Source organism: Sebastes fasciatus, chromosome 20, assembly GCF_043250625.1.
Source record: "Sebastes fasciatus isolate fSebFas1 chromosome 20, fSebFas1.pri, whole genome shotgun sequence".
Lineage (NCBI taxonomy): Eukaryota > Metazoa > Chordata > Actinopteri > Perciformes > Sebastidae > Sebastes > Sebastes fasciatus.
The window spans coordinates 6,292,681-6,318,310 of NC_133814.1; the positions used below are offsets into that span (position 1 = coordinate 6,292,681).

A 25,630-nucleotide genomic window follows, 5' to 3' on the forward strand; every position below is an offset into this window, starting at 1 on the left:
TGAAAACTTTCAACAACACATTTATTCAGCTCATGTTCGGAACTGTTCACACAGTGATTAACAACCGAACAAAGTGAAACGGGCTTCAGCACCCAGCCTCTTTGGTCCTTGACAAACACTTCAATTCTCCTAACAGACGTGTGAGCTGTGGTTTCACAGGCTTCAGTTTAGCAGGGCCTCTTCATCAGTAAGGGCGCTTACTATTTTTTCTCACAGAGGGAATAGAGAAGTTCAATCTGCTCGGCATACTCGAACCCTGGCCTGTGGATAAAGGACACAACAGTCGTGTTAAAACTGCACCTGAGCCGGTGCCTCATAATGGCATCCATAAATGATTTAACATGATTGATTTAACTCAGTCAGAACAGACTGTGCACTCTTCTCCATGAATATTCACATTTTCTAAGTCAATAAAGATATGTTCACTGTTCACGAAAAGAGCCCTCGTCTGCAGTTGTCTCACCGTCCAGGTGTCTCCAGTATCAGAGGGATGTTGTCCAGTCTGGGCTCGTTGACGATGTCTCGGAAAGCAGGGATTCCGATGTGACCTTTACCGATGTCCTCATGGCGATCCAGGTTGCAGCCTAGTTTACCTGCAAAAAAAGAGAAGACAGAAAGGACAGTGAGAGCTAACGAAGCAGAGCTGAATTCATAAAAGTCACAAAGTTCATACGGACTCAATGAATTCGTCTATCTAATCCGTCCAAAAGCTGTACCTTTAGAGTCATTGAGATGGATGGCTTTAAGATAGCGGAGCCCCACTTCCTTATCAAACTCATCCAGCATGGCCTTCACTCCTCCCTCTGCAGCCACGTCATATCCTACACAATCCAACACAAGAAACAAAGACTCCAACACAAAAATGTATGTATATATAAAAGGACGACGCGTCTCCACTTCCTCCCACTGTACATAAGTGAAACCAAAATATCCCATATACGGGAGCTGCCATCTTGAGATTTTGATGTAATTTGGAGCCAGAGTCTGCGCAGTAGTGATCGGGCGGTGGAACCGTGGTAACAAGGTCCTGCCCAAACACCCGCCCGAGCCAATCCCGAGCCGAGCACGGCCGCAGCTTGTTAGCGTGAGCCATCTAGCTGCTACGTTAGCGGTTTGGCTAGAAAGACAACAATTAACCATAATACCTTTATAACTATATTTATGATCACATGTTGTATTACACAGACTCGTGGCGGTTATGGAAAGTTAAGTTACATCTTCTCTCGAGCCTCCGGCTCGCGACTACTTCACTCAGAGCAGCTGTCAATCATGATGTCTCAGCCCCTTATTATAGCATCAAATAACTTATGAAAACCAAAATTATCAGAACATACATCAGCATGATGAGAAACTACCTAAAATGACAGAAACCATCTTTCGGAAAAATGTATTTGAGGTGTACTTTGACTTTTTAGTTTGGCCCATGTCCCATCCTCTAACATGGAGGGGGCAGAATTTATGACTATACTGCAGCCAGCCACCAGGGGGCGATCGACATATTTTGGCTTCACTTTTGGAAGCTGTCATGTCGTCCATCTTTATATAAAGTCTATGGTTTATACCATGGAGTTTTAGCAAATTATGAACTAAAGGTAAACCGTTTTCCCTTTTGGATTTCTGTTGGTTTTGTGGGACAAAAAAGATAACCTTGTGTTTCACTCACCTGCTGCGAAGGCATGGCAGGTATCCAGACACACTCCTACCCTGGTCTGGTCTCTCACTTTGTCTATGATGTTCTTCAGCTCAGAGAATTTACCACCCAACGTGTTGCCCTGACCGCTCATGTTCTCCAACACTGACCGCATAGGCGGCAAAAGAAAAGAAGGCACGATCAGTTTGACACATCTATTCAACTCCAATATTTACCCCAACCTGCTACAACACCTGATACACATCAAAAATTGGGTTTGGCTGCCGTTGTTCATTCCTGAAATACAGCCTGAGGGCAGTTTTTGCAGCGTATTGCAGAGGCATTTGGGGTATGCGAGTCAAAAGGACTATCACTGCCATGGATCACAAGTAATGCAACACCGGTGTCAAGCCTGCAGTCAGTTCTGCAAAATGCAAGTTATGCATTAACACAGAAGTCAGTCTGAGGTCAAGTGGTTTTGTGTGACATTATGACATGTCTAATTTTTTTTGATAATTGACTTGTGGTAGTAAAATATTAATCCTCCTAAATAGGGTCAAGAATATATTAAAATTAATTACATGCAAAGGGATTAACCCACCAATTGTGATTTTAGTGACATTTAATTTGTGTGCACTGGGTTTGACTGCTAAGTTCTCTCGCTAAGTTCCTGTATAAGTAAGTTCCTGTTACAGTGAAGCTCATAATGTTCTCTGCTTGACAAAGCCATCAAGAGGTATGGATTAAAGAGGACTTATTATGTTCATCTTCAGGTGCATACTTGTGATTGGTCAACCGAACCAAACTCTTCGAACTCCGCTCCAGCTCCGCTCTAACTAGCTTTTGTTTGAGGTCGTGCCAAACTAGCCGCTAGACAGGTATTATGCAAATGTGTTACTTGGTGACATTACCACGCTACAGAAGAAAAGGTGGGACTTCAAGCATGGCGTTTCAGGCAGTTCAGGAGCAGTGTTTCTGTGGGGGAGAGTAAAGCTTTGCATGGCGAGGGACTCCATAGACTAAAAGCATGCACAGAGGTGTTTATGCTCAGCGTGTTGTTTGTTGCAATATGCTCCAAAGCGGTGGTACAAATGATAACGGTGTGCGGTAATGGTGTACGGTAACAGTGTACAAAAAAAATAATTCTGTGGATAAGCAAAAAATCAAAGAGTGGTACCGGAAAGGAAAGTAGGCTGCCTGGCAACCGTAGCAAACACTAAACACCTTGCACCGGCTTCACTACGGCAACCATAAACCAGGCTTAACCCCCTTTGGCGTGGACTTTGGGCTTTGTAACTTTGCTGACCTTTTACTTGCACAAAAAACTATATAACACCCTAAAGTAAAGGGAAAAACCCAAAAGCATAATAGGTCCTCTTTAAAATCACTATAATTGTTGAGGCTGTATATATAATAATAGCTTTGTTTGAGGGCGTGCCAAACTAGCCGCTATAGGCAGGTGTTATGCAAATGTGTTACTTCGTGACATCACCATGTTACGTAAGAAGAGGCGAGACTTCAAGCGAGACGGTTCAGGCAGTTCAGTAGCAATGTTTCTGTGGGGGAGAGTAACTCCCTTTGGCGTGAACTTTGGGCTTTGCAACTTTGCAGACTTTTTACAAAAAACTATACAACACCCTAAAGGAAAGGGATACAAGCACAAAAGCCTAATATGTCCTCTTTAAAATCACTGCAATTGTTGAGGCTGTATAACCCTTGAGTTGCATCAACACCTCTGATAGTCTCAACAATTTCTAGATAGCACTTTTGTCACTTTGTCCACTCCCTGTACCTGTAACCACTGCAGGTGTTTGCTGGTGAGCGTGGTTAATGGCCCCTGCTATCTTCTCCACACACTGCTCAGTGGTGATGGAGCCCAGGGAGGAGCCAGGGTGGAAGTTGTAAAGGTTGAGGCCCAGGAGGCTGCAGCGGCTGAGCTCATCCACCAGCAGGGCCTGGCTCTTCTCAAACACATCTGGGTGCAACGTGGTAACACAAAAAACAGAGGAGGTTGTCAGAAGAGAAGAAGAGGAGACACGGTTGAAAAGATTAAATAAATGATGCAAGACGAGGGCTGGGGGAGAGAGCAAGGGAGACAAGTCAAGGACAGAATTTGCAAGAGACACACATCAGTGTCTGACAAACCCTCTTTGGGAGATCCGCAGTTCATCAGGTAGGATCCATGAGGCAGGATGTGAGCTGGGTCATACCCCTGTAGGGAGCATTGCTCACGAAACTTGGCTGCAGCTGACTGGTCCAATGCAGGCCTCTTCCATGACCGCTGGGAGCCCAGAAACAGGGCGAAACTGCTGCCACCCATCTCTGAGCTGGACCCCACTGCTTTCCATATCCCACCTGGGGACAAATAAAGAGGCAGCACAAGGAAGGTGAGGGTGTTTTAATTACTTAAAAGGTCCCATATTATAGAAAAGTGAGATTTTCATGTTTTTTTATTATAAAAAGGAGGCTTAAGTCCTATATAAATACTGTGAAAATATCGAAACACTCAATCCACAGGGAAATACACACAGCCCGTATTCAAAAACTCTGCATTTGAAACAAGCCGTCAGGATTTCTGTCCATTCGTGATGTTACAAATATACAATATTTAGATTCTTTACACGGTTTTAAACATAAAAAATCTAAATGTGTCACAGTTTATTCCTGGTTGCAGTGTATGTGAATGTGTTCAGCTGACAGGCAATACACATGGACCCAAGCTGTTGCCTAGCGCTATGCTGTTGCAATTCAGTCAAAATGTGCTAAAACAGAGCATTTTAGACAGAGGGTAAATACAGGCATATTCAGGTTGACAGTATGAGGAAAATAAAGTTTTTTTTGGACATCACAGCATGTAAACATGTTCTAGTAGAAACACAAAATACAAGTATGAACCTGAAAATGAGGATGATATGGGACCTTTAACCTCCAACAAGATGGCATTACCCAGCCAACATTTGTATGTGGGGCCCATGTGGGTAGTGAATGGGCTGAAAAATTAGCCCTATATGGGATTGTCCGCGGGTTCCATAATGACCCAATGTCAACTACCCACATGGATTCCATGCAGGAGTACAATGGGTGTTATGAGGGCCCAAACTGGGCAACATACCCAAGACCCAACTTGGTCCCAGGTTTAAGTTCTATGTGGGAACTACATGGAGACTCATGGTCTGAAATATGGGTTGTAAGTGGGTTTGTCCACAGTTTCTATGTTGGCCCCGTGCACTAATTTCCCATTAGTGACCCACCTAGAACCCTACTTGGGGGGCTGGTTGATAAGTTGATCCAAGTGAGCCCCAGATAAGATGCCCATTTTGGGCCCATACCCACTTGGTACCCAGGTACCCCCAGCATAAACCATGTGGGGCCCACATAACCATGTTGGCTGGGTAAAGAGGCAGCACAAGGAAATGTGAGGGTCAGTTAATTACTTAAACTCCAACAAGATTGGCCTTACTCACCTTGAATGCCACCATGAACTCCAATGTATTTATTATTCACACAATCCTTCCTCCTCCTGCCTCCTCTCTCCTCAGCATCCTTCTTCTCCTCTGTGTCCTCCTTTTCCTTCTCTTTTTCTCCTTTAAAAGCCTCCTCGGCTTTCCTTTTCCTTGCTCCTCTTTTTCGGACCCATGCTTTCAAGAGAAAGTTATGAGTTGCGCTAATGCCCAGCAACATTTGTATGTGGGGCCCATGTGGGTAGTAAATGGGCTGAAAAATGTACCCTATATGGGATTGTCCGTGGGTTCCATAATGACCCAATGTCAATTGCCCACATGGATTCCATGGTTTATGTTGCCCAATATGGGCAACATAAACCCATCTCGGCCCCAGGTTTAAGTTCTATGTGGGAACTGCATGGGGACTACATGGACTGAAATATGGGTTGTAAGTGGGTTTGTCCACAGTTTCTATGTCGGCCCCATGCACTAATTTCCCAGTAGTGACCCAACTAGGACCCACATGGGGAGCCCATGTGGGACCAACTTAGTTGACCCAAGTGGGCCCCATTTGTGTTGCCCATTCTGAGCCAATGCACTAATTTACCAGTAGTGACCCACCTAGGACCTACTTAGTTGATCCAAGTGGGCCCCAGATAAGATGCCCATTTTGGGCCCATACCCACTTGGTACCCAGGTACCCCCAGCATAACCCATGTGGGGCCCACATAACCATGTTGGCTGGGTAAAGAGGCAGCACAAGGAATAGGAGGGTGTTTTAATAACTTAAACTCCCAACAAGATGGCTTACTCACCTTGAATGCCAACATGAGCTCCAATGTATTTATTACTCCCACAATCCTTCCTCCTCCTGCCTCCTCTCTCCTCAGCATCCTTCTTCTCCTCAGTGTCCTCCTCTTCCTCCTTTTCTCCTCTAAAAGCCTCCTCGGCTTTCCTTTTCCTCGCTCCTCTCTTTTTCGGACCCATGCTATCAAAGAGAAAGTTATGAGTTAACTAATGAATATGCAAATCTCTGCAAAAGGCTGCTCTCTTTATGACTATAGTGGGACTATAATTTAAAATACGTGCATCTGGGAGGACTGTGACCGTGCAAAGAACGAACAGTGGCGCTAAGTTTGGCTGTGTCAAAAGTTTATGAAGGTCAAAATGCGGTGTTTTATGCATCCCTCCCGGTCGCAGCAGCCAGCCAGTCACAGCGCGTCCACGCAGCTGCCAACAGGCTGAGCCATTGGAGACGCTTCATGCTCAGCAGCAAAATGGCCGCCCGTCAACGGACCGACTCCACAGCGCTTTGAAATCTACATTCTTCTGCACATTAGCGGGTTTACACTCTTACACAACATTAGTACTTATCTACGAAGCGGTAGCTTTACTTTACGCGTGTATTCACATCACCTAGCCGACGTAACTCTCCTGTCCGCTCAGGCGTCGCTGTTTCTTGTAGCTTGAAGACGAATGCCTCCAAAAGCGAAGAAAAAGAAGCACTGAAGCACTTTAGCTCCGCTAGCTAGCACCGCTAGCTCCTCTTCTTATGTGATTCCAGAGGTGAGTAACCGCTCAGCTTGGACATGTTCAAGATATGTATCACTGTTTTTAAGATGTCATAATCGCTATGCATGCAAAATGAGTGCAACGTATTCGTTAATGAAACGCCACTGCGCTCGCTTAGCCATGCTAACGGCGTTAGCTCGCTTACACGAGCTAACGCCGTTAGCCTAGCTACCGTTAGCATGGCTACTTGTAGCTTCTGTCAGTTAGCAGCAACTTAGCTAACGTTCGCTAGCATTAGCTCTGGTGTAGCAGTATGTGTGGTGGCTGTGCGTTAGCAGAAGGTATATGTGGCTCAAGGCTTTATTTGCTCTTCAGCACCGTTGTGTAAACATAAAGGAGTAGTTAATATACCTCGTGTTGGTTTGACACCTGGTTGATGTCGGTAACTTGTTAATGTGCGGCGCTGTTGTGTCTCTGCGTATTTTACTAGTATGAGCAGAAACCACTCCTTAATGTAGCCGTCGACCAGATATACTACCAGCAGCTGCTGTTAAACTAGTCGCCTGTTTCAACTTCTAAGCACAGGGATGAACGCTGTTTATGCAGTTTATGCACGGCGACTTTAATCCCCTGTGTGTTAGGTTTTCGTGAACGCGTTCCCATTTTTTAGCATAAGAAAGCTGTGATCTTCTGCTGCTGTATTAACGATAGCTAGCTAAATGCGGATGAGCTGGTGATAACAGGACAACACAGGTACGGTGACATTAGCTGGTGTTGTGTACATCAGTGGTTTGAAGGGTGGCTTGATGCGGATCTGACAGCTCGTTATATCATATTATAATCAGGTCTGGTGGTTGTGTGATGCACCAGGCCTGAGAGGTCAGGAATGCTTCAGGAATAATGCTTCAGGTTCGTTGTGTGTGTGTGTGTGAATGGAGGAATCCTGTCTGCTGTAGGAGTTACAGCAAAAACGAAACCAACTAAAAGCAGACACGTCACGGCCTAGCACTTCTTTAAGTGTATGTAATTTAAAGCTAGAGTTCATAAACTGAGGATTTTCAACATGCTAATATGAGTTACATATTAGGGCTGTGTATTGGCAAAAATCTGGCAATAGGATACATCATGCATCATGATACTGTAAGCAAGGTGATCTATTACTTTAATAACATTTTTCAAATCTAGTTTTAGGAAAATTGTCATAGAATTAAGACACACCATATGTATAAAATCGGTGGACAAAAAGTCACTAGGTAAAATGGCTATTATGGGGACTAACATCATGACACATGAACAAAATTGGACTCATTGGATCCGCAAGAGTCTCAGCTTTACAGTGATACCCACATTAAGTAGTTCTAAGCCTTTTTAGGGACCCCAGGATGCAAAAAAAATCAAATACAACATTTTACATTGGTGAAAATAACACATTTATACTGCTTTAACTATATTATACTGCATAACTTTGGAGCGTTATTTACCCTCCTTTGTAACATGCAAGTATGACATTGTTTTTTCTAGTTTCATATGATGCCAGTACCTTCACTCTAGCTTTAAAACTGAGCACGCTACAACCTCGAAAAGACAGAATAGTGGTTGGGTCTTTCGACAGGCTGTCAGATTTTTCAGAGGTTAATTAAAAATCGATGTTTTGGAGAGTCGATACAGTATCACAAACCATAATACTGCGATACATGCAGGTGTACACTTGTATGTTTCCTGCTACATTACAGTAGAGTGGCAACAACATTTTCTAAGCATATTAAAATGTGAAAGTTTTATTAACAGTGAATTAATTTACCTGTTCATCATACAGGTGAACTTACACCTATATGATGGCCATCATATCTACAGTATTAATTAGGGGTACAAGAAAATATAAAATATCGCGATATTATGTTTTGTGATACTGTATCGATTCTCAAAAACACTATCAATTTTAAATTAATAGTTTACATGCAATGATTAACTCGGTCAATACTTTATCTCATTTGCAAAAAATACGCACCCTCTGTGTATGTGCTATGATGTTGTATGTTACAGGGACTGTGATGCATGTAAATGCAGCTGTCACTGTTCTGATTGCATAAAAACGTTAACTTTTTGTACTCAGATTTTATGCATATGGTGGTGTGTTCTTTATACTTTGAGTTTTCCAAAAATTAGATTAAAAATCTCAATATATTTCCTTACTTACAGTATCGTAATACATCGCAGTATATTGAATCATAACCCCCGTATCATGATACATATCATATCGCCAGATTCTTGCCAATACACAGCCCTAGTATTAATGGTTTTCTTTAGGGAAAAATCTTAGTCTATTAAATATCTTTAAAGCGTCAAAATCTATCCCTAAAATAGCACTACAGTTTATCAATATTTATCCCTATTGAGGTATCGAATCCAAAATGTTTTGTTAGTTCGATTTGTTCACATCAGCCTGCTCTGTGGTCTTCAATTGAGGATCCTAATGACAATGCATTATTTGGTGTTCTTGTATTGCATGCGTTTCTCGTCTCACAGCTGTTAAAGAGCCTAATCCGGAAGTTTTGCTCACCCTCCATCTTAGAAACAATTAAAGCACCAGCATGGGTTTCAGACCTTCAGTCGGTCACTTGTTATGGTTTCCATAGCCACAATGCAGACTCAGTCAGTCTGCTAACAAGATGAGTTGGCTGACTAAATCAAGCCCCTTGTAAACCGTCTAAATTGGTTGAACCTACCAGTGTGATCAGCTTACAGCATTCTGCATGCGTATGATAGGGATAATTACTGTTTGTTGCCCACATGTCCAGCAGTATTCTTAGCTCTAGCACCTGATGGCTGATTCAACCAATCAAGCATGCAGCCCATTGTCGCTTACACACACATGGATGGAGGCTCACGTGGCCTCCATCCACAGTGCGACTGTTATGTTTGTCTTTTTCCCTTGATTCTTGCTGCAGTCATCAGTAACTATTGGTCAGTGTGAGTTACTTTGCAGTTAAAGCACTCAGTGATTTTGAACTGTCGACTGTGTGACCACATTTTAGAACACCCTTCTTTTTCTTCTAGAAAAAAAAGGAGTATCGGGACAGGAGCAGTAGTTCATGGAAGACAAGAAAAGGAAAAAAGAAGAAAAAAGGAAAAGGGAAGCCTCTCAGAAGGTGAACATGTTCAAAATTACTTGCAAGCTCCTCCATCTGGGTTGGACACCATTGAACAAACATGTGGCAGCGCTGTGTTCAAATGCAGTATGATAAGCTTTGAAAACGGCCTTAAATTATCTTATAATTTCTTGCTTATTTGGGGTTGTTATTTTTAGGATGAGTTAGGATTAAACTGTATTCATATATTCCATCTTTAAGGCTATATTTCTGAGCAGTTACTTTACATCTACATCTCATGAAAGAACTCTATCTTGTACAAGTTGTGTAGATTTAATTCACATCCATATCCTATCATATGTTGCTTTATGATGATATGAGTACATATCGTTATATGTACTCTTCATTGTCACATGTTATGTGACGTCACTTGCATGTGTTACTATTTAATGTGGTGTCAAACATTTGTGTATTGGCTATAGTTCACGGCAGAGTTATGGCTAGGGATGTCATGATACCAGAAATTTAGTAGTCGATACCAATACCAGTGAAATTCCATGATTCTCAATATCCATTCGATACCATGGTAAAAAAACTAAAGTAAAACAATAAATCCCTTGCTATATCTCCTTCAAACAACTGGATTTATTGAAGTGTCTCACCAAAAACTACATTTTACAAGATTACATTTGAACACATCATGATAACATTAGAATTTACCTTTGCCCAATACTAATTTTTACTTAATAGATCTGAGCGCATCATAATGGCACTTCCCGTGTTGAAATCGGCATGACGAGAGCTAGTTAACATTAGCCGTTAGCAGCCAATAAGGTGCCCCAACACACCAAGCCGACATCAGAGAACTAGAATGCAAAGAAGGCGGGCTGTTGCGTTGCCTCACGTCGCCTTTGTCGACAAGTTGCATTTGAACACACTGCAAAGACTACAGCTGACAGTCAACTACCATGTAGGTTCTACGCCTGCGTGAGATGAAATAACTCTCCACACCAGCAGGCGGCGGTAGTCTGTATTCGTCATTCAAAAAGGGAAACCGGCAGACAGAGTACTGCGAAAATACAAGCCGTTGTTATGATACTTACATGAAACAAAGCGGTGTTTGCCAACCATTCTCACACCACTCTCAGTCACCACTTAGCTTCATTCCAGATGGCCATGTCGTTGTGAAAATATCCGTGTATTGGAATGATCAGATGACATGAAGATGAAAAATTAGAAGAGACTTCTGTGTTTTTCCTCTGGACTTTATTTGCTGCCTTGCTTTCCTCACGTCCATTTCTCTTCTCGTACACTGATTCGCTTAAGCTGAACAGCCAATAAGAGTGACTTCTTTCACCGATATGCTCTGCACATGCTGAATCGGCTCGAAAAGCCTCCGACATGGGCAGACCAGAGCCGACGGTGCAGGACACACTACAAAAACTTGGCTGCCCCAAACTGTCCGACGGTCGGTTAACTAGCTCTCATCCTGCCAATTTCAACAAGGATTTGTTGTTTGCAATGTAGCATTATCAAGGAAAATATAGGGTGCGTCCCAAACACATTTACTATCATCCGCGGGACGACAGTACCTGCAGTAACTGTAGAAAAACAAGTACTGTCACGTTTTCAGAATTTTGGCATCGACTTGGTACCAAAGTGTCGGTTCTCATGACATTCCTAGTTATGGCAATTTAGAATAGAGCTTTGTCATTCTAAAAAGGACTTCAAATCACCAATTTTTTTTATTAGAAAACAGAAGTTTGCATTTAGCACAATTGTGAAAGATTTCATTGACCCAGGAGGAGTTTTAGGTTGCTCTGTTTTGAAAATATGAAATGTAACTAATGGGAAGAAGACCAAATTGTGAGTCACCTTAATATTTGGATTACATCTGGCAGTGTTACGAGGATACTGTTGAAGACATAACAAGTCTGAACAAATACAGGATCTTGGGGGGCAGGGGGGCGGGTGAATGGGGGTGAGATGTATTTATTGTCTTGGCACTCCTAGACTCAGAAGAAAATCTTTATCTGACCACAATCAAGAGTTTTATTTTTGTGAACCTCATGTTGTCTTTTACTTTCTGTTTCATCTTTGCTCAGCGCATGTTGTTGTACTGAGGTTTGACATTTGCATGAATGAAATGTTTTTTAAAGAATGATTTAGTAACAGATGTTTTCTCTCATCATTTTAGGTCACAGAACAAAAAAACAAAGGTAAGCAGCACAGAGATGTATGTTTATATGTTTAGATAATAGATCTCAGGTGTTTTGCTATGTTCACCAATGTAATCTATCTGTTTTCTGACATTTGATCTTTTATTTTCAGTTGTATTGTTTTCTGTCCAAATGGATTGTGATTAGGGATGGGTATCGTTAGGATTTTATAGAGACTACTACTCTTATCGATACTCCTTATTGGTTTGGGACTTTATCGTTACTTTTATACTCTTAGGTTCTTTTTCATTACTTAATAATTGCTTTTAAAAAACATTATTTTTAACAAGAATAAATTCAGAACAGTATTAGAAGTTATTTATGTTTTAAATATAACTGTTGTTTCTAGAGCGGCAAAAGTAATGTTTACAACAGCAAAGTCACTATAAACTCAATAATATCTCACTGAAAGCAAATTTAAAATGTCAATAAAATAAATAATATTCCTGAGTGACAGTTCATCCTCCTGTTTTCTGTCCCCCTCCCTCTGCTGATGTGATTCACTGCCTGCATGTACAGCTGGTAGAGGGAGGAGGGCTGCTTTGTCTCAACCAGCAGCTAAGTTCACAAGAATTTGCAGAACTAAGCTAAACAGTTAGACTACATAGAGAGAAGACTGCTTTTGTTTTAGCTTGTTTGCAACAATTCGCTATTAGCCAAGCTAGCATGATGTGCTTGTGTAAAACATGGCGGTGGTGGATGAGAGACTGCGGAGACAGATTAAATATCTAAATAATATTGCGTGATTTCATATTTCTGGTATCACCATTCCTCTGCCACAGTAACCATCTTGATGCTAGGTAACTTTTCATGGCTTGTCTTAATTACCTCCGCCAAGGCCGAATGCCTAGGAAGGAGGTTATGTTTTCACCGGCGTTGGTTTGTTTGTTGGTTTGTCCGTTTGGAGGATTACTCCAAAAGTCTGGGATGGATTTGAATGAAATTTTTTGGAGGGGTGGGGTGTGGCAAAATGAACAATTCATTAGATCCAATCCATTTTGGTGGCGATCCGGATCATGAGGCTTCGGGAATTCTTTTTAATAACTCCGCTCAGCCTGTGCATTAACACCACAGCGACGTACATGAAACCTGCCTTGGCAGAGGTCTGCTCTCTCCGAGTGCACTTCTAGTTGGCTTTTGCAATACTTAAATGTTGTAGTTTTGAGAAAAGAAAAGGGCAACATTCATGTGCTTACATTTACAGAAAATGAATTGTGCACTGTTTTCTTAAGATGTACTTGGTTAAATTATGCTTTATTTCATCCCCTCCGTTTCCCTCTCTGCTTTGCCCTTCCTGCAGTGCCAGACTTGACCAAGCCGGCATCTGCCCAGTCTCCTGCCACTCAGAGCAGCTCTGCCTCCCCCAGCCCTGGACCCACCCCTTCTGCCTCCCCATCCCCAGCCACCTTGGGCCCTGGCAGTGCTGCCTCCCCGTCACAGGGCGGCAACAATGCCAAGCGCCTGCCGGTGGCCAACGGACAGCCCACCTCCACCACCATTTCTTCCTCCACCGCTGGCGGCCCCGGTGCTGCTGGAAACGGCAGCACAAGTAGCGGAGGCGGAGCCCAGGCGCCTCAGCAGCAGCCGCGCTACATGCCGAGAGAAGTGCCGCCGCGATTCCGCTGCCAGCAGGACCATAAAGTGCTACTGAAGAGGGGTCAGCCGCCACTGTCCTCCATGCTGCTGGGAGGGGGAGGAGGAGGAGGAGGGGGAGGAGGGGATGGCCCAAATGCAAACATGGCTGCTGTCTCAGGTAAGTGTTAGTAATGCTGTAGGTCACGTTTAGAAGTGATCCATTTTAAGATAATTTCTTTAACATTTCTTCCTTCTGACCCCTAAAATTTCTCTCTTTTGGGATTTGCTTTTTCAGATTCTGGTGCAGCTGTCTCCTCATTGGCCCTCACCTCATCATCAGTTGCTGCTTCTACTACTACTTCTAATTATGCAAATTCCATGTGGGGGGCGAGCTCAGGCAGCCAGGCCTCCTCTCAGGGCAGGGAGAAGGTGATCGTCGATGGCAACGACCTGGAGGAGTGGCCTAGCATCGCTGGCAGTGATGGGGGAGGAGCTTCTTTCACCGGGGCCGGAGGGGGCAGCAGCAACAACGGAATGCCTGTGAACAGCATCAGTGCCTCTGGCAACCAATCCTCACCCACTTCCTCGTTCTCTTTGCCCAATGAATGTATGCAGTCGTCCAACGGTGTGGCGTGGGGGATGGCTGCCTCCCAGGGTCATCTTGGAGGAGGGAATGCAGTAGCTGCAGCTGGGCCTCTGCTACAACAGCCCTCCTCACTTTCCAAAGCCTCCGCTGTGCCAGGGAGCCATGACGCCAGTGGCCCCGTCGACGGCAGCAGTGGGATTCCAGGTGCCAACTTCAATCCAAATGCCAACCCTTCGGCCTGGCCTGCCCTGGTGCAGCAGGATGGGCCCGCTGCTGCAGCGGAAGGAGGTCCGTCTTCCTTCCATCACCAGGGCCCTGGAGGGTCTTTGTCTGCCAACAACTCTGCTTCCCTGGGCCTGGGAGGCGGGGCAGTCGGGGTGCTGGGGGGTCACCCACCTTTATCTGTGAATCAATCAAGCACCCATCAGCGGCAACTTCACCAAATGCAATCCAGAGACAGAGAGATGGGAGGGGGAAAGTGGGACAGCGAATCAGCGGGACCAAAAATCGCAGGGGGGGAAGGGATTGGGGGAGGAATGGACCGTGGTGCGGGAGGAGGCGAGATGAGTGTGGGAGACCACAGCGTTGCCTCCTCATGGAGAGGCCAGTCTTCTTACCCTGCAGCTAACTCCAAAACGGGTGCCTCAAGGACTGATGGATGGGAGGGTGGAGGAGGTGGCACAGGTGGATTCGGAGCTGCTGAAGGAGATAATGGGACCTCCAGTTGGGGGTATCAGAGTTCCACTAGTGGGGCTAATGCTTGGGGCAGTGCTGGAACTGGGGGAAACAGTAGTCAAACCTCCGGGGTATCTCAGGGAGGGTGGGGGTCATCAGGAGTCGGAGGGGAGAGAGGGGTTTCTGGAGGTGATTGGGGTGGGAGCTCCACTGGTGTTGGTGGAGCTAATCCAGGAGGTGAGGGAATTGGTGGAGCCTGCAGCAGTAACAGCAGCAGTAGTGGGGGCAGCACAGCTGGCAACCCCCCGGCCACCTCCTCCTCTTCCTCAACAACCACCACTATGACCAGAGCTTGGGACAATCAGAAGGGGGAGAGTGAAACAGGGGAATGGGGTGGGGGAGTAGACGGACAGGGAGCACATGGAGGATCTTCATCCAGTGGTGGAAATTCCAGAAACGGGAGCAGGCCTAACAGTAGTCACAGCCATCCTCCCCGCCCCGCACCTAATGCTGAAGCTGCCTTACAGAACCTGCTCAGCCGGTCTGATCTGGACCCTCGGGTCCTGTCCAACACAGGCTGGGGCCAAACGCAGATCCGACAAAACACATCCTGGGACTTTGAAGGAGGAAAGAGTAAAGGTGGATCGACATCAGCTACATCGAAACACGCATCGTCTCTTGGTGGTTCTTCTCAATATTCTGGTGGACCCAGGACTCAAAACACTGATTCTTTGGGTCCAGGGGTCAGTCCCTCCCAGCCTCCATCAGCGGGGTCCACCGGAGAGGGCTGGGAGAGCAGCAGCAACAGTAGCAGTAGTGGGGCCTCTATGTCTGGGAGAGCCCCGCCACCTTCAGGCCCCAACATGAGGAATCTTGGCGTCTCACAATCTGGGCCAGTGACCCCAACAGGACCTGGTATGGGGCCAGGGGTAATGCCAGGACATAGCCAGCAGGGGAAAGCTACAGGCTGGGGTGGAGGAGGGATGGGGGCTGGGGACAGCCAGCAGGCCAAGGGCTGGGGGAATGAGGAATGGAGAGACAGTAGTAGAGGAGGAAATGGCGGAGGATGGGGTGATCATGGGCAACAGGGTGACCCAGCGAGTGGAGGCTGGGGAGGAAATAAGGAGGAGAAAGGGACAGGAGGGGGGTGGAAAGAAATGGGAGGGAATGGAGGAGGGAGCGGGTGGGGATCAGGACCGAAGGCCGGGGCAGGTAGGGACTGGGGAGAGCAGCAGTCCAAATCAAATAGCGGAGGAGGGGGATGGGAGGATGAGAGGAAGAACAGAGAAGGAAACTCAGGTGGGGATTCAGGTGTGGGTAGTTGGGGGAGCTGGGAGGAAGGTGCTCCTCGGAGAACCTGGGGAGCAGGGGGCACAGGGGGAGGAGGAGGGAGTGGAGGAGGGGGGATGGGTGTCGGGGGCATGGGGTCCAAACCCCATCAAGGTTGGAGTGGAGGAAACAAAATGCACCAGATGCCAAACAGCCAGCCGGGCTCCATCACAGGCCCGCAGGCACAACTGCAACAGCAACAATCACAGCCCCGCAATCAGCATCCACAGCGGCAGCAAGCGTTGGACCAAGGGGCTATGCAAGGGGGCGGGGGGAGGAAACCCATCTCTCAAGCCCAGAATCAGAACCAAAGCTCAGGCTGGACCTCGGGGCCCATCCCTGGCGGCTCCGGAGGAGGTGGAAGCGGAGGTGGAAGTGGAGGTGGAAGCGGATCTGAACCGAGCGGCTGGGAGGAGCCCTCACCGCAGTCTATAAGCAGGAAGAACGAGATCGATGATGGAACATCAGCATGGGGAGACCCAACCCATTACAGCTACAAGCCGGTCAACCTGTGGGATAAGAACAGCGCCCCTGCTGGGCAGCAGCCGCATGACCAGCAGCCTCATGGCCAGCAGGCTCATGGCCCTCAGGCTCAGGCTCAGGCTCAAGCTCAAGCTCAAGCTCAAGCTCAAGCTCAAGCTCAAGCTCAAGCTCAAGCTCAGGCTCAGGCTCAAGCTCAAGCTCAAGCTCAAGCCCAGGCTCAGGCTCAGGCACAAGCCCAGGCTCAGGCTAAGCAGCAGCAGCAGCAGCAGCAGCAGCAGCAGCAGCAGCAGCAACAGCAACAGCAGCAGGCACCTCCAATACAGCAGCAGCCCAACAGGCAGGCTGCAGGGCTTGGAGGTAACCGAGACTTCAACACTGGCCATGGACCTGCAAAAACTACAGCTATTGGTAAGACACCACAAACTCTCAATTTGACCATAATATAGTGATTTTGAAGTTGTCATAAAGAAATTCCAAGATGAATCTACAGCTTTGGCAATTTGACGGCTAAAGACGTTGAAGCATTTTGACAAATGCTCCTTATCGATTGTCTGTGTGAAAATCACAGAGAAGTGAACAACTCAAAAATGTTCCAGTACAACTGCTGCCATTACGGGAACGGTTTGTCTTCTGTTTATAGGTTAGCGTGGAGGTTTAGTGCATCGAAATGACAACTGAGCGATGTAGTCGTTGTTCAGCCAGCCACCTGCTTGCTATCTCTGCAGTTCATCTCAAAACCACATTAACAGTACTCCGCCATGGTACTGTCGCTGAGTACAGCTGAGGTAAAAACTAGGGCTGTCAACGTAAATGCAAAAAGGTTTTAACGCCACTAATTTCTTTAACACATGAACACAATCGATCTTTCGGAGGTTGTAGCGGGCTCAGTTTTAAAGTTAGAGTGATGGTACTGGTAACATGAAACTAGAACCTAAAAAATCCATTGGTACCAACCATGTCATACTAGCTTGTAATGAAGGAGGCTAAATAACACTACAAAGTTGCGCTACATTTTGGGGAGGAATAACTGTCATGGCCATTTTCAAAGGGGTCCTTTGACCTCTGACCTCCAGATATGTGAATGAAAATGGGTTCTATGGGTACCCACGAGTCTCCCCTTTACAGACATGCCCACTTTAAGATAATCACATGCAGTTTGGGGCAAGTCAGCACACTGACACACTGACAGCTGTTGTCTGTGGGGCTTGAATTTGCCATGTTATGATTTGAGCATATTTTTTTTATGCTAAATGCAGTACCTGTGAGGGTTTCTGGACAATATTTGTCGTTGTTTTGTGTTAATTGATTTTCAATAATAAATATATACATACATTTGCATAAAGCAGCATATTTATCCACTTATCCACTCCCATGTTGATAAGAGTATTAAATACTTGACAAAACTCCCTTTAAGGTACTTTTTGAACAGATACAAAATTTGTGAGTAATTTGCGATTAATCCTGGACTATCATGCGATTAATCGCGTTTAAATATTTTAATCGATTGATAGCCCTAGTAAAAACACAGTTTCTGTCAGTGATTATTCTCTGGGTAATACTGTGACTGCAGAGAACCACCACATCAAGCCAATAACTCATAAAAAAAAGTACATGTGAGGAAGAGAGTTGCCATAGCCCTTTGCTAATCATTTTTAAAGCCCTTTCGCCATTGCTCTTTAAACAAACACAACAGCTGAGGTGACATCAAACTACATAAACGAAACTTAGTGCCAGCTCAGCCTGCATGTCTCTACCAGCTTCCTCCATCGTAACCTGTGTTGTCCATGTGTGTCTGCAGGTTCATCAGGTTGGGGTGGTACTTCTCCAACTAGTCCTACAGTAGACACCGGCACTACAGCTTGGGGAAAGACTACTGACGCCCCTACTGGCTGGGGAGACCCTGAAGATGCTGGAGGGAAGACATCGGGCTGGGGAAACCCTTCTCCCAACCCCATCAAATCTGGTTAGAAAATCAAATAAAAACTAAAGCATATGTGGTGAAAACAGCTGACAATTATTTTATCTGTGGGATATCCATACAATCTGATTTTGAGGATTGTGTTGTTTCTGCCAGATGTATTGCATTTGCCATCTTTAGAAAACAGAGAAATTGCTATCAGTTTCAGATCTGTTAATTGCTTTTTCACAGTCTGATGGTGATATTCAGTATGACCCCTTTCTCTTCCAGGTTCAAAGTCTATGCAAGATGCCTGGGGGGAGAAAGAGGGCCCTGTGGCTGCCTCGCGTCACTCAAGCTGGGAGGATGAGGAGGAGGGAGGCGGAGGCGGAGGCGGCGGCGGCGGCGGCGGCGGCGGCATGTGGAACAGCGCCGGCTCCCAGGGAAGCGGCTCGTCTTGGGGACAGGGAAGCAATGGGGGCTGGGGACAGACCCACCCTGGGAAAAAGCCCAGCAGCAAGGTGGGTGGGGAAAATAAATGTTGATAAAGGAAAAACACAAAAATTTAACTTTTTGTTTTTTGAATTATGACAAATTATGTCAAATTAAGGCATGGATGTATTTTATGCCGCTACTTTGCCACTATTTGATCTCATGGTTGTCTCAGAAATAAGCTCAGGTGAACTAAGGTAATAAGTTGTATAAATTTGTACCACTCTGGGAAAGCTGTAAAAATTGTTTCTACTGGTTTTGTATGGCAATGTTATTGCCTTAATCGAAATTATAATTTCTCAGTTAAAACCCTTGTAGAACTTGAGAAATCATTGTCTAATCACTTTGTATTTGTCTCTCAGGGTCCAATGAAGGCTGGCGTAGGAGAGTCATGGATGAGCCCCATCAACAGACAGTTCTCTAACATGGGGCTGCTGGTAAGATAAATAACGTCTTAGCATTGGTAAAGTGTTATTGTGGCAGGGAAACGTCAAAACTTTCCTCCTTTTCAAATGCTTTGTCAGAGTTCGACATTAACCGTGGCCTGTGGCCACAAAAGGTTACTCTGTGGCTACCAAATATCCGCTACCAAGTTTCATCGAGACTCTTGAAAATGGGACTGCGTATCTCAATGAGATTACGGTGTCCGTGTTCTAACCATAAACTGTATATTGAATATGATGCGAGCGAGCGTCAGCGATGAAATCAGTTTGATTGCGTGTTTGAGTGTTCTAACTTGCTGCGAGCAATGCAGCACTGCACAGCGCGACTTAACTTTTGTCAGACGCTCTGTTTTCACTCGCTTTGAAAGTGCCACATGGACGATTTGTGAAGTTGAAATGTGGATAATTAAAGAGCGTAATTAAAACTACTTATGCAAATCAAAGCAAATATTTAAATAAAAAAATACAATAATTTATTTCCTAATCATTTGAACTGAGTTTTTATGTGAAAAAGATAGACTATCTTTTGTAGTGCGTGCACTAAGAGACTGAGAGAACAAAAAAATTGAGTTTTCAATTTGAATAGATGATTACATATTTTCATTCTGTTAATGTCACAGATAAGGAAGGCTGTGCTAAGTTGCGGTAAATTGCTTTTTCTTTTTTCTTTTTTACCCACATTTACATTTGGGCCACCAAAAATGTACTTTGGCTAAAAAATTTAGGGGCTTAGTGGCCCGTGGTGCCATTGCTTAAAAATATTGTCTATCCCTGTTTGTTTTGTACGCTACCCATGCAGTTGTTAGCAAAAATGTACAGCCGTTTAACAGATTGGTTATTTCCTACATGATGATGTTCATAATGATGATGGTCATGATGATGATGGTGGCCTTTCCTGCTTGTCAGAATGATGACCCCAGTGGCCCAAACATTGACCTGGCTCCGGGTTCCCACCAGGAGAAGAAGATGGATGCAGAGAAAAGAGCCATGGGGATGGGGATGGGAATGGGCATGGGTATGAACGATTACAATGGAGACATGAGGAAGGGAGGAAGACCAGGAGGGGGGATGGCTTATCGTCAACCTGGATCCAAAGAGGCAGCACCTGGGGATGCTGGGTCCTACTATGACAAGGTAATGCCTCACTGCCACCTCAGCAGTCTGTGTCTTCTATGTCTTTCTTATGTCTAGATAACATGTTGTCCTTTCTTACTATTCTTTATTTCCTCTTGTGATTCTACCTCTTCTTCCTGGTCTGCCCCATTCCTCCCTGTCTCAATCTTCCCCCATCTCCCCCCCCCCTCACCACCACTCAAATTGGTCTCCCATTGGCTGTCACTGTGACAGACCTTGCCTTTGACCAATCAGGATTGGTGCCTTGGGGAGGAGGGTCATGGCTCTCTGTACTCACCACCCACTGTCTACAAGCCCCATTCCCTCTTCAACCACACTATTCCCTTTAGACAAGTAAGATAACCGCGCCTCTTGTTTCTGTCCTGCCATTTTTTACATTAGCTTCTTGTAGTTTTTTCGTTTTTCGAAAGATAATCATACAATTATACCCCCAAATTGTCCTCCTCCAGTCTGTCATGTTGTCTGTTTGTTTTTCATGTATACAATATTTCTCCACTGTTATGGGTCATTCAAGGTTTAATTCTCCATCTTCGATCACAGGGCGGTCACAGTATCTTTGGCAGTAGCGGAGGGATGGCTCAGTCAAGACACCAGCCAAGTGTCCCACCCATAAACCAGTCCCCAGGGATACGAGCGCAAGTGCCTCATCAGTTCCTGTCGCCTCAGGTACTAATGCTTTTGCTTTTATTCTGCGGTCAGTATTCTTCCCAGCTGTCTTCGTGAAGTAAGTGGGTTGATTGTTGGTGTTAAACATTGTTAGTTGTGGCGTGAGTCGTATTTAAGTAAGCAATTAAAGGCAGAATAACTTAATCTTGGAAATTGACCCTTCACGAAGCCCCTCCCTAGAACGGCTACTGTCCAATCCTACGTTGGCAACCGTAACTAGGCACAGGAGGTCGGTCAAGCTTTCATATTATTATATATTATATTTATTTATATTATATTTATTAATTTGTGAGGCCCATATCCAGGCACGCTTTAAACAAATGGAAAAAAATATTGTTTTATATAAGATAATGAAAGCTTTGGGAGTTAAAACTAAGCATTAACTTAGCTTAAAACAAATATATATATATATATTGACTTACCCTGCTGTGCAAGAAAAATGTTGTTCCCGTATATGTTTTGTCCTTCATGTGAGTTGTCAAGAGCCGGAGTGTCTGACCTTTGCATCAGGACCGGTGAGCTTTTCCCTCGATTTCAATTCACAATACTCCTCCGACAAATTAGCCTATAGGCTACTGTGAATATAGCTCTCAAATGCATATGGTTTCTGTCTACTTCTCTCCGATATTTCAGAACGATTATTCCAAAAATCTGCCATTATATCCTCACTGATATCGTTGAAAACACCATATTGACATGGCGGGTGCGAAACTTTGACAGGCCTAGCAGGAGTAACCAAGGGGCTTAGCGACGGGTGAATTAGTTTAACTTGCTGCAATGCCCACCTCTACAGTAGGCCTGCACCATATGAGGAAAATCTGCAATGTGCAATAACATTGTTCAATATTGTGATGACAATATGACTTGCGATAAATAAACAAATATTGAAGTGTGCATATTAGCTATACATAAAGATATGTTTTAATTCTAACTAGGCTAAATGTTGTTTCTAGAGCAGCAACAGTAATGTTTATAACAGCAAAGTCACTATAAACTCATTAATATCTCACTGGAAACAAATCTAAAACGTTAATAAAATAAAGCATATTCCTGACATGAAAATACTGAGTGAAGTTTATAAAGACTGAAGAACACCGACATCAGTCAGTATCAGTCCTTCCTCCTGTCCTCTGTCCTCCTGTCCTCTGTCCTCCTCCCTCTGCTGATGTGAACCACTGCAGGTACTGTTACCGCTGGTAGAGGGAAGAGGGGCTGCTTTGTCTCAGCCAACAGATAAGTTTACAAGATTCATGGCAAACTAACCTAAACAGTTAGACTACATAGCCTACTGCCAGCTTTTGTTTTAGCTTGTGTATCCGAGGGTTACGTTGCTCCTATACTTTATGAAGATAATAAATTAATAACACGGAGGCTCCGTAGTCCGCACCCTTGTCAACAACAGCGCATCACCGAGCAGATTGAAATATCGCTTTCCTACCGTTTCATCATGTTTATGCTTGTCGAACAGGTGTAACGATAACGTATCTTGGCTTTACACTTGCAACGTTTTGTTGCACTTACTTACAGTAACGAGCGTAGTTCTCGTCAACTCGTCTCCACCGCGGCCTCTCTGATCAGCTGTTCACTGACTTTGTTGTGTGTTTTGTGTGTAGAGAGCTCCGGCAGAGCAGGGAGATGCTGCAGCGTGATAATAAATACTACAGTCTTTAGCCCCGCGGCCCGTTTAATAACGGGTTTCGGTAATCCTAAATATAATAATTTCTTATTCATCGCGTTTCAGACAGCCTTTTGGGATGTGTTTATCGTGCGTGTTCATTTCGCGATGACGATGAAAATTACGATTTATCGGTCAGCTCTACTCTACAGTCGTGCTTGTGAGGGCAATGTCTGTGGCTCTTCTTGTTGTGATCATCTGGTAACTCCTATTTTATGGGAAAATGCTTTTGTCATATATTTGATGACACTTGTATCTCCATGCACTTCACATATATTGATTTTTAAGGTGAAAACTTGCAGTGAGGTGATGGTGGAGAGACCGTTATTTGTAAGCTGGCTTCAATGTGGGATCAACACAGTATGTCCAGGTCATGCAAAGGGTCGACTGCGTAATTCACAGACTTGTCTTTTTTTAGTGAACTTCCTGATATTGTGTGTAATAGTCTGATTCTTATGTCTATGAGCATACACAGCGTGGTCTGCTGCTGGCTGTGTCTATTAGTCGGTGCGGTCCCTAGAGCGCATAATCTCTCGTCAGGACAACATTGATCATGTTACTTCTAAAGAATACAAAGTGAAACGCATGTCTTCTCCAGGAATTGAATCAATTCCATTCAGTCACTCGGGTCGAGGCACTTGTTAACAACAGTTAATGAGAACATGAAAGCGAATCAATGTTAATCGGGGAGGCAGTAAGCTAATGGGGTTGCTAGTGGCTACAGCAGCAACGCGTTTCTGTGGTAACAGGTGTGCCTGCCTGCCATTGTGTGTCTGACTCCAGGTGCCAGGCTCCGTGCTGAAGCAGATGCCCCCTCCCAGCGGGAGCGTGGGGGGTGTTGGCGGCGTGGGAGGAGTGGCAGGAGTCGGGGGAGGTGTGTTCCCTCCACAGCTGTCCCCCCAGCATATTGCCATGCTCAGCAGCATCTACCCACCTCACATCCAGTTTCAGCTGGTGAGAAGCAGCACTATTTATCTCTGAAAGTCACTGCAGAGTTCCATCACAGGTCTGCTGAGTCTGGAAATATATGGAGAAATTCTGAGATCATCTCTTAGTCCTGCACATTTTGGACATTTCATAAAAATGTAGGAAAAGAGAGACATGTTTAAATAGTTTTCACAGATGATTGTACATTGTGTGTATATACACATACGGTAAATGTCAACAAATTACTCCCCCTGCATCTCACATTTACTGATGCTTAAGAATTACTCCCTAAAAGTATACTCAAAACCCAAATCGAAACAGTGTCAGAACACTGTCATCATCAAATATCTTTAGACATTGTTATGGTAGGATCACACTTATTTCAAACCACAAATTTTACTAAATTCTGTGATACAAATATTAATAAATTAGTTGTCAACTATTAAATTAATCGCCAACTTTTTTAATAATCGGTTTGAGTAATTTTATAAATTCTGATTCCAGCTTCTTAAATGTGAATATTTTCTGGTTTCTTTACTCCTCTATGACCGTAAACTGAATATCTTTGAGTTGTGGACAAAACAAGACATTTGAGGACGTCATCTTGGGTTTTAGGAAACACTGATCGTCAATTTTCACCATTTTCTGACATTTTATAGACCAAACAACTAATCGATTAATCGAGAAAATAATCAACAGATTAATTGACATTTAAATAATCGTTAGTTGCAGCCCTAAATACAAATGTATTTTTGTGAAACAAACTTTTACTTCAGTTCTGACTCACTGCCCAAATATTTAGATATGAGGATTACCTCCCAGTGGAGCTAAAAAATCGGTTGACACGTGGGTTTGTCCAGTGCAAAGCTTGAAAATGTAGTGCATTTTTGTCTCTGTTGCCGTCTCACTTCTCCTTTTGTTTCTTTTTCTGTCTCGTTCTGCCGGTGTTTGTTCAGGCTTGTCAGCTCCTCCTCCAGCAGCAGCAGCAGCCGCAACAGCAGCAGCAACAGCAGCTGCTGCAAAACCAGAGGAAGTTCCCACCGAACATGCGGCAGCAGGCTGACCCTCAACAGGTACACACAAACATCACTCACTCTTTTTTGTCACTTCTTACCTTCTTACTCCTTCCAGCTGCTGACTCCTTGTTTTTTGTTGTGTGTCCTCAGCTGGCCAGGATCATGGCAGTGCTCCAGCAGCAGAGACAGCAGCAGCAGGTCGGAGGTTTAGGCGGCAGCTCCAAACTCTCCCCATCCCACCACGGTGGAGGTGTCGGAGGGGGTCCCAAACTGCCCGGGGCTGATTCCCTGCCCCACCAAGGCCTGGCGGGCTCTGTGGCCGACATGCACCAGAAAAATCTCGGACCATATTCCGGTGAGCGCTTGTTCCTACCACTGGTTTTATAAAAATAAAAAGCTCCCTCCAATGTAGTGTGTATGCACTACATTTCCCAGAGATCACAGGTTTAGCTATACTTGTTTAGCACTGTGATTTATGTTGTACTTTTTCTTCTCTGTTGATGAATTTAGAGTAGGTTGCCATGTTATTTTAAGGTTTCTAGATAGAACTAGATAAATGTTAAAAATGTTTCTCTTTGTCTCTTCCTGTGATCAGGGTTTGGATCTGGAGTGAACCTCCCAGGTCTGGACATGGGCGGCTCTGTAGTGGGGGGGCCTGGGGGCATGAAGGACCTGGGGATTCAGCAGTCCCGCTTCAAATGGATGATGGAAGGACACTCATCTCCAGACACCTCCTCACCTGAGAACGCATTCCACAAAAACGGTGAGATGTTATTTATTTATTTTCTACTAATGTTTGATAAGACGTGGAATGAGAGGGTGTTGAGGCATGAAGTGAG

At 44.7% G+C, this 25,630-nt stretch overlaps 3 protein-coding genes across 6 annotated transcripts in view; 1 reads left to right on the forward strand and 2 right to left on the reverse strand.

The window, feature by feature from the left end:
• Window positions 1-6,554, reverse strand: LOC141758914 (putative endonuclease 4). Of its 4 annotated transcripts, none has more exons than XM_074620720.1 (8): window positions 6,425-6,554; window positions 5,095-5,247; window positions 3,776-3,985; window positions 3,423-3,605; window positions 1,664-1,795; window positions 717-821; window positions 464-593; window positions 1-261 (listed from the first exon to the last, which is right to left on the reverse strand). In XM_074620720.1, exons 1-8 carry the CDS (start codon window positions 6,435-6,437, stop codon window positions 201-203), a joined length of 987 nt encoding a protein of 328 aa, XP_074476821.1. In that variant the 5' UTR covers window positions 6,438-6,554; the 3' UTR covers window positions 1-200. The 4 variants fall into 4 exon arrangements, with proteins under 4 accessions (XP_074476821.1, XP_074476820.1, XP_074476822.1 ...); XM_074620719.1 differs by lacking the exons at window positions 5,095-5,247; window positions 6,425-6,554 and adding exons at window positions 5,889-6,061; window positions 6,181-6,311; XM_074620721.1 differs by lacking the exon at window positions 6,425-6,554 and having other exon boundaries at window positions 5,155-5,341.
• phf5a (PHD finger protein 5A) overlaps window positions 1-25,630 on the reverse strand; it is a 373,616-nt gene that overhangs the window by 170,698 nt on the left and 177,288 nt on the right. The window lies entirely within an intron of this gene.
• Window positions 6,499-25,630, forward strand: part of tnrc6ba (trinucleotide repeat containing adaptor 6Ba) — a 27,183-nt gene continuing 8,051 nt past the window's right edge. The window contains exons 1-16 of the mRNA XM_074620722.1: window positions 6,499-6,639; window positions 9,643-9,734; window positions 11,872-11,893; window positions 13,194-13,646; window positions 13,764-16,648; window positions 16,763-16,949; window positions 18,340-18,504; window positions 18,730-18,959; window positions 19,293-19,367; window positions 20,280-20,507; window positions 20,721-20,840; window positions 21,048-21,173; window positions 23,632-23,802; window positions 24,732-24,848; window positions 24,942-25,146; window positions 25,387-25,554. Coding sequence (XP_074476823.1) covers window positions 9,678-9,734; window positions 11,872-11,893; window positions 13,194-13,646; window positions 13,764-16,648; window positions 16,763-16,949; window positions 18,340-18,504; window positions 18,730-18,959; window positions 19,293-19,367; window positions 20,280-20,507; window positions 20,721-20,840; window positions 21,048-21,173; window positions 23,632-23,802; window positions 24,732-24,848; window positions 24,942-25,146; window positions 25,387-25,554 — 5,209 coding nt within the window. The 5' untranslated portion in view covers window positions 6,499-6,639; window positions 9,643-9,677. The remainder of the gene's footprint in view (window positions 6,640-9,642; window positions 9,735-11,871; window positions 11,894-13,193; window positions 13,647-13,763; window positions 16,649-16,762; window positions 16,950-18,339; window positions 18,505-18,729; window positions 18,960-19,292; window positions 19,368-20,279; window positions 20,508-20,720; window positions 20,841-21,047; window positions 21,174-23,631; window positions 23,803-24,731; window positions 24,849-24,941; window positions 25,147-25,386; window positions 25,555-25,630) is intronic.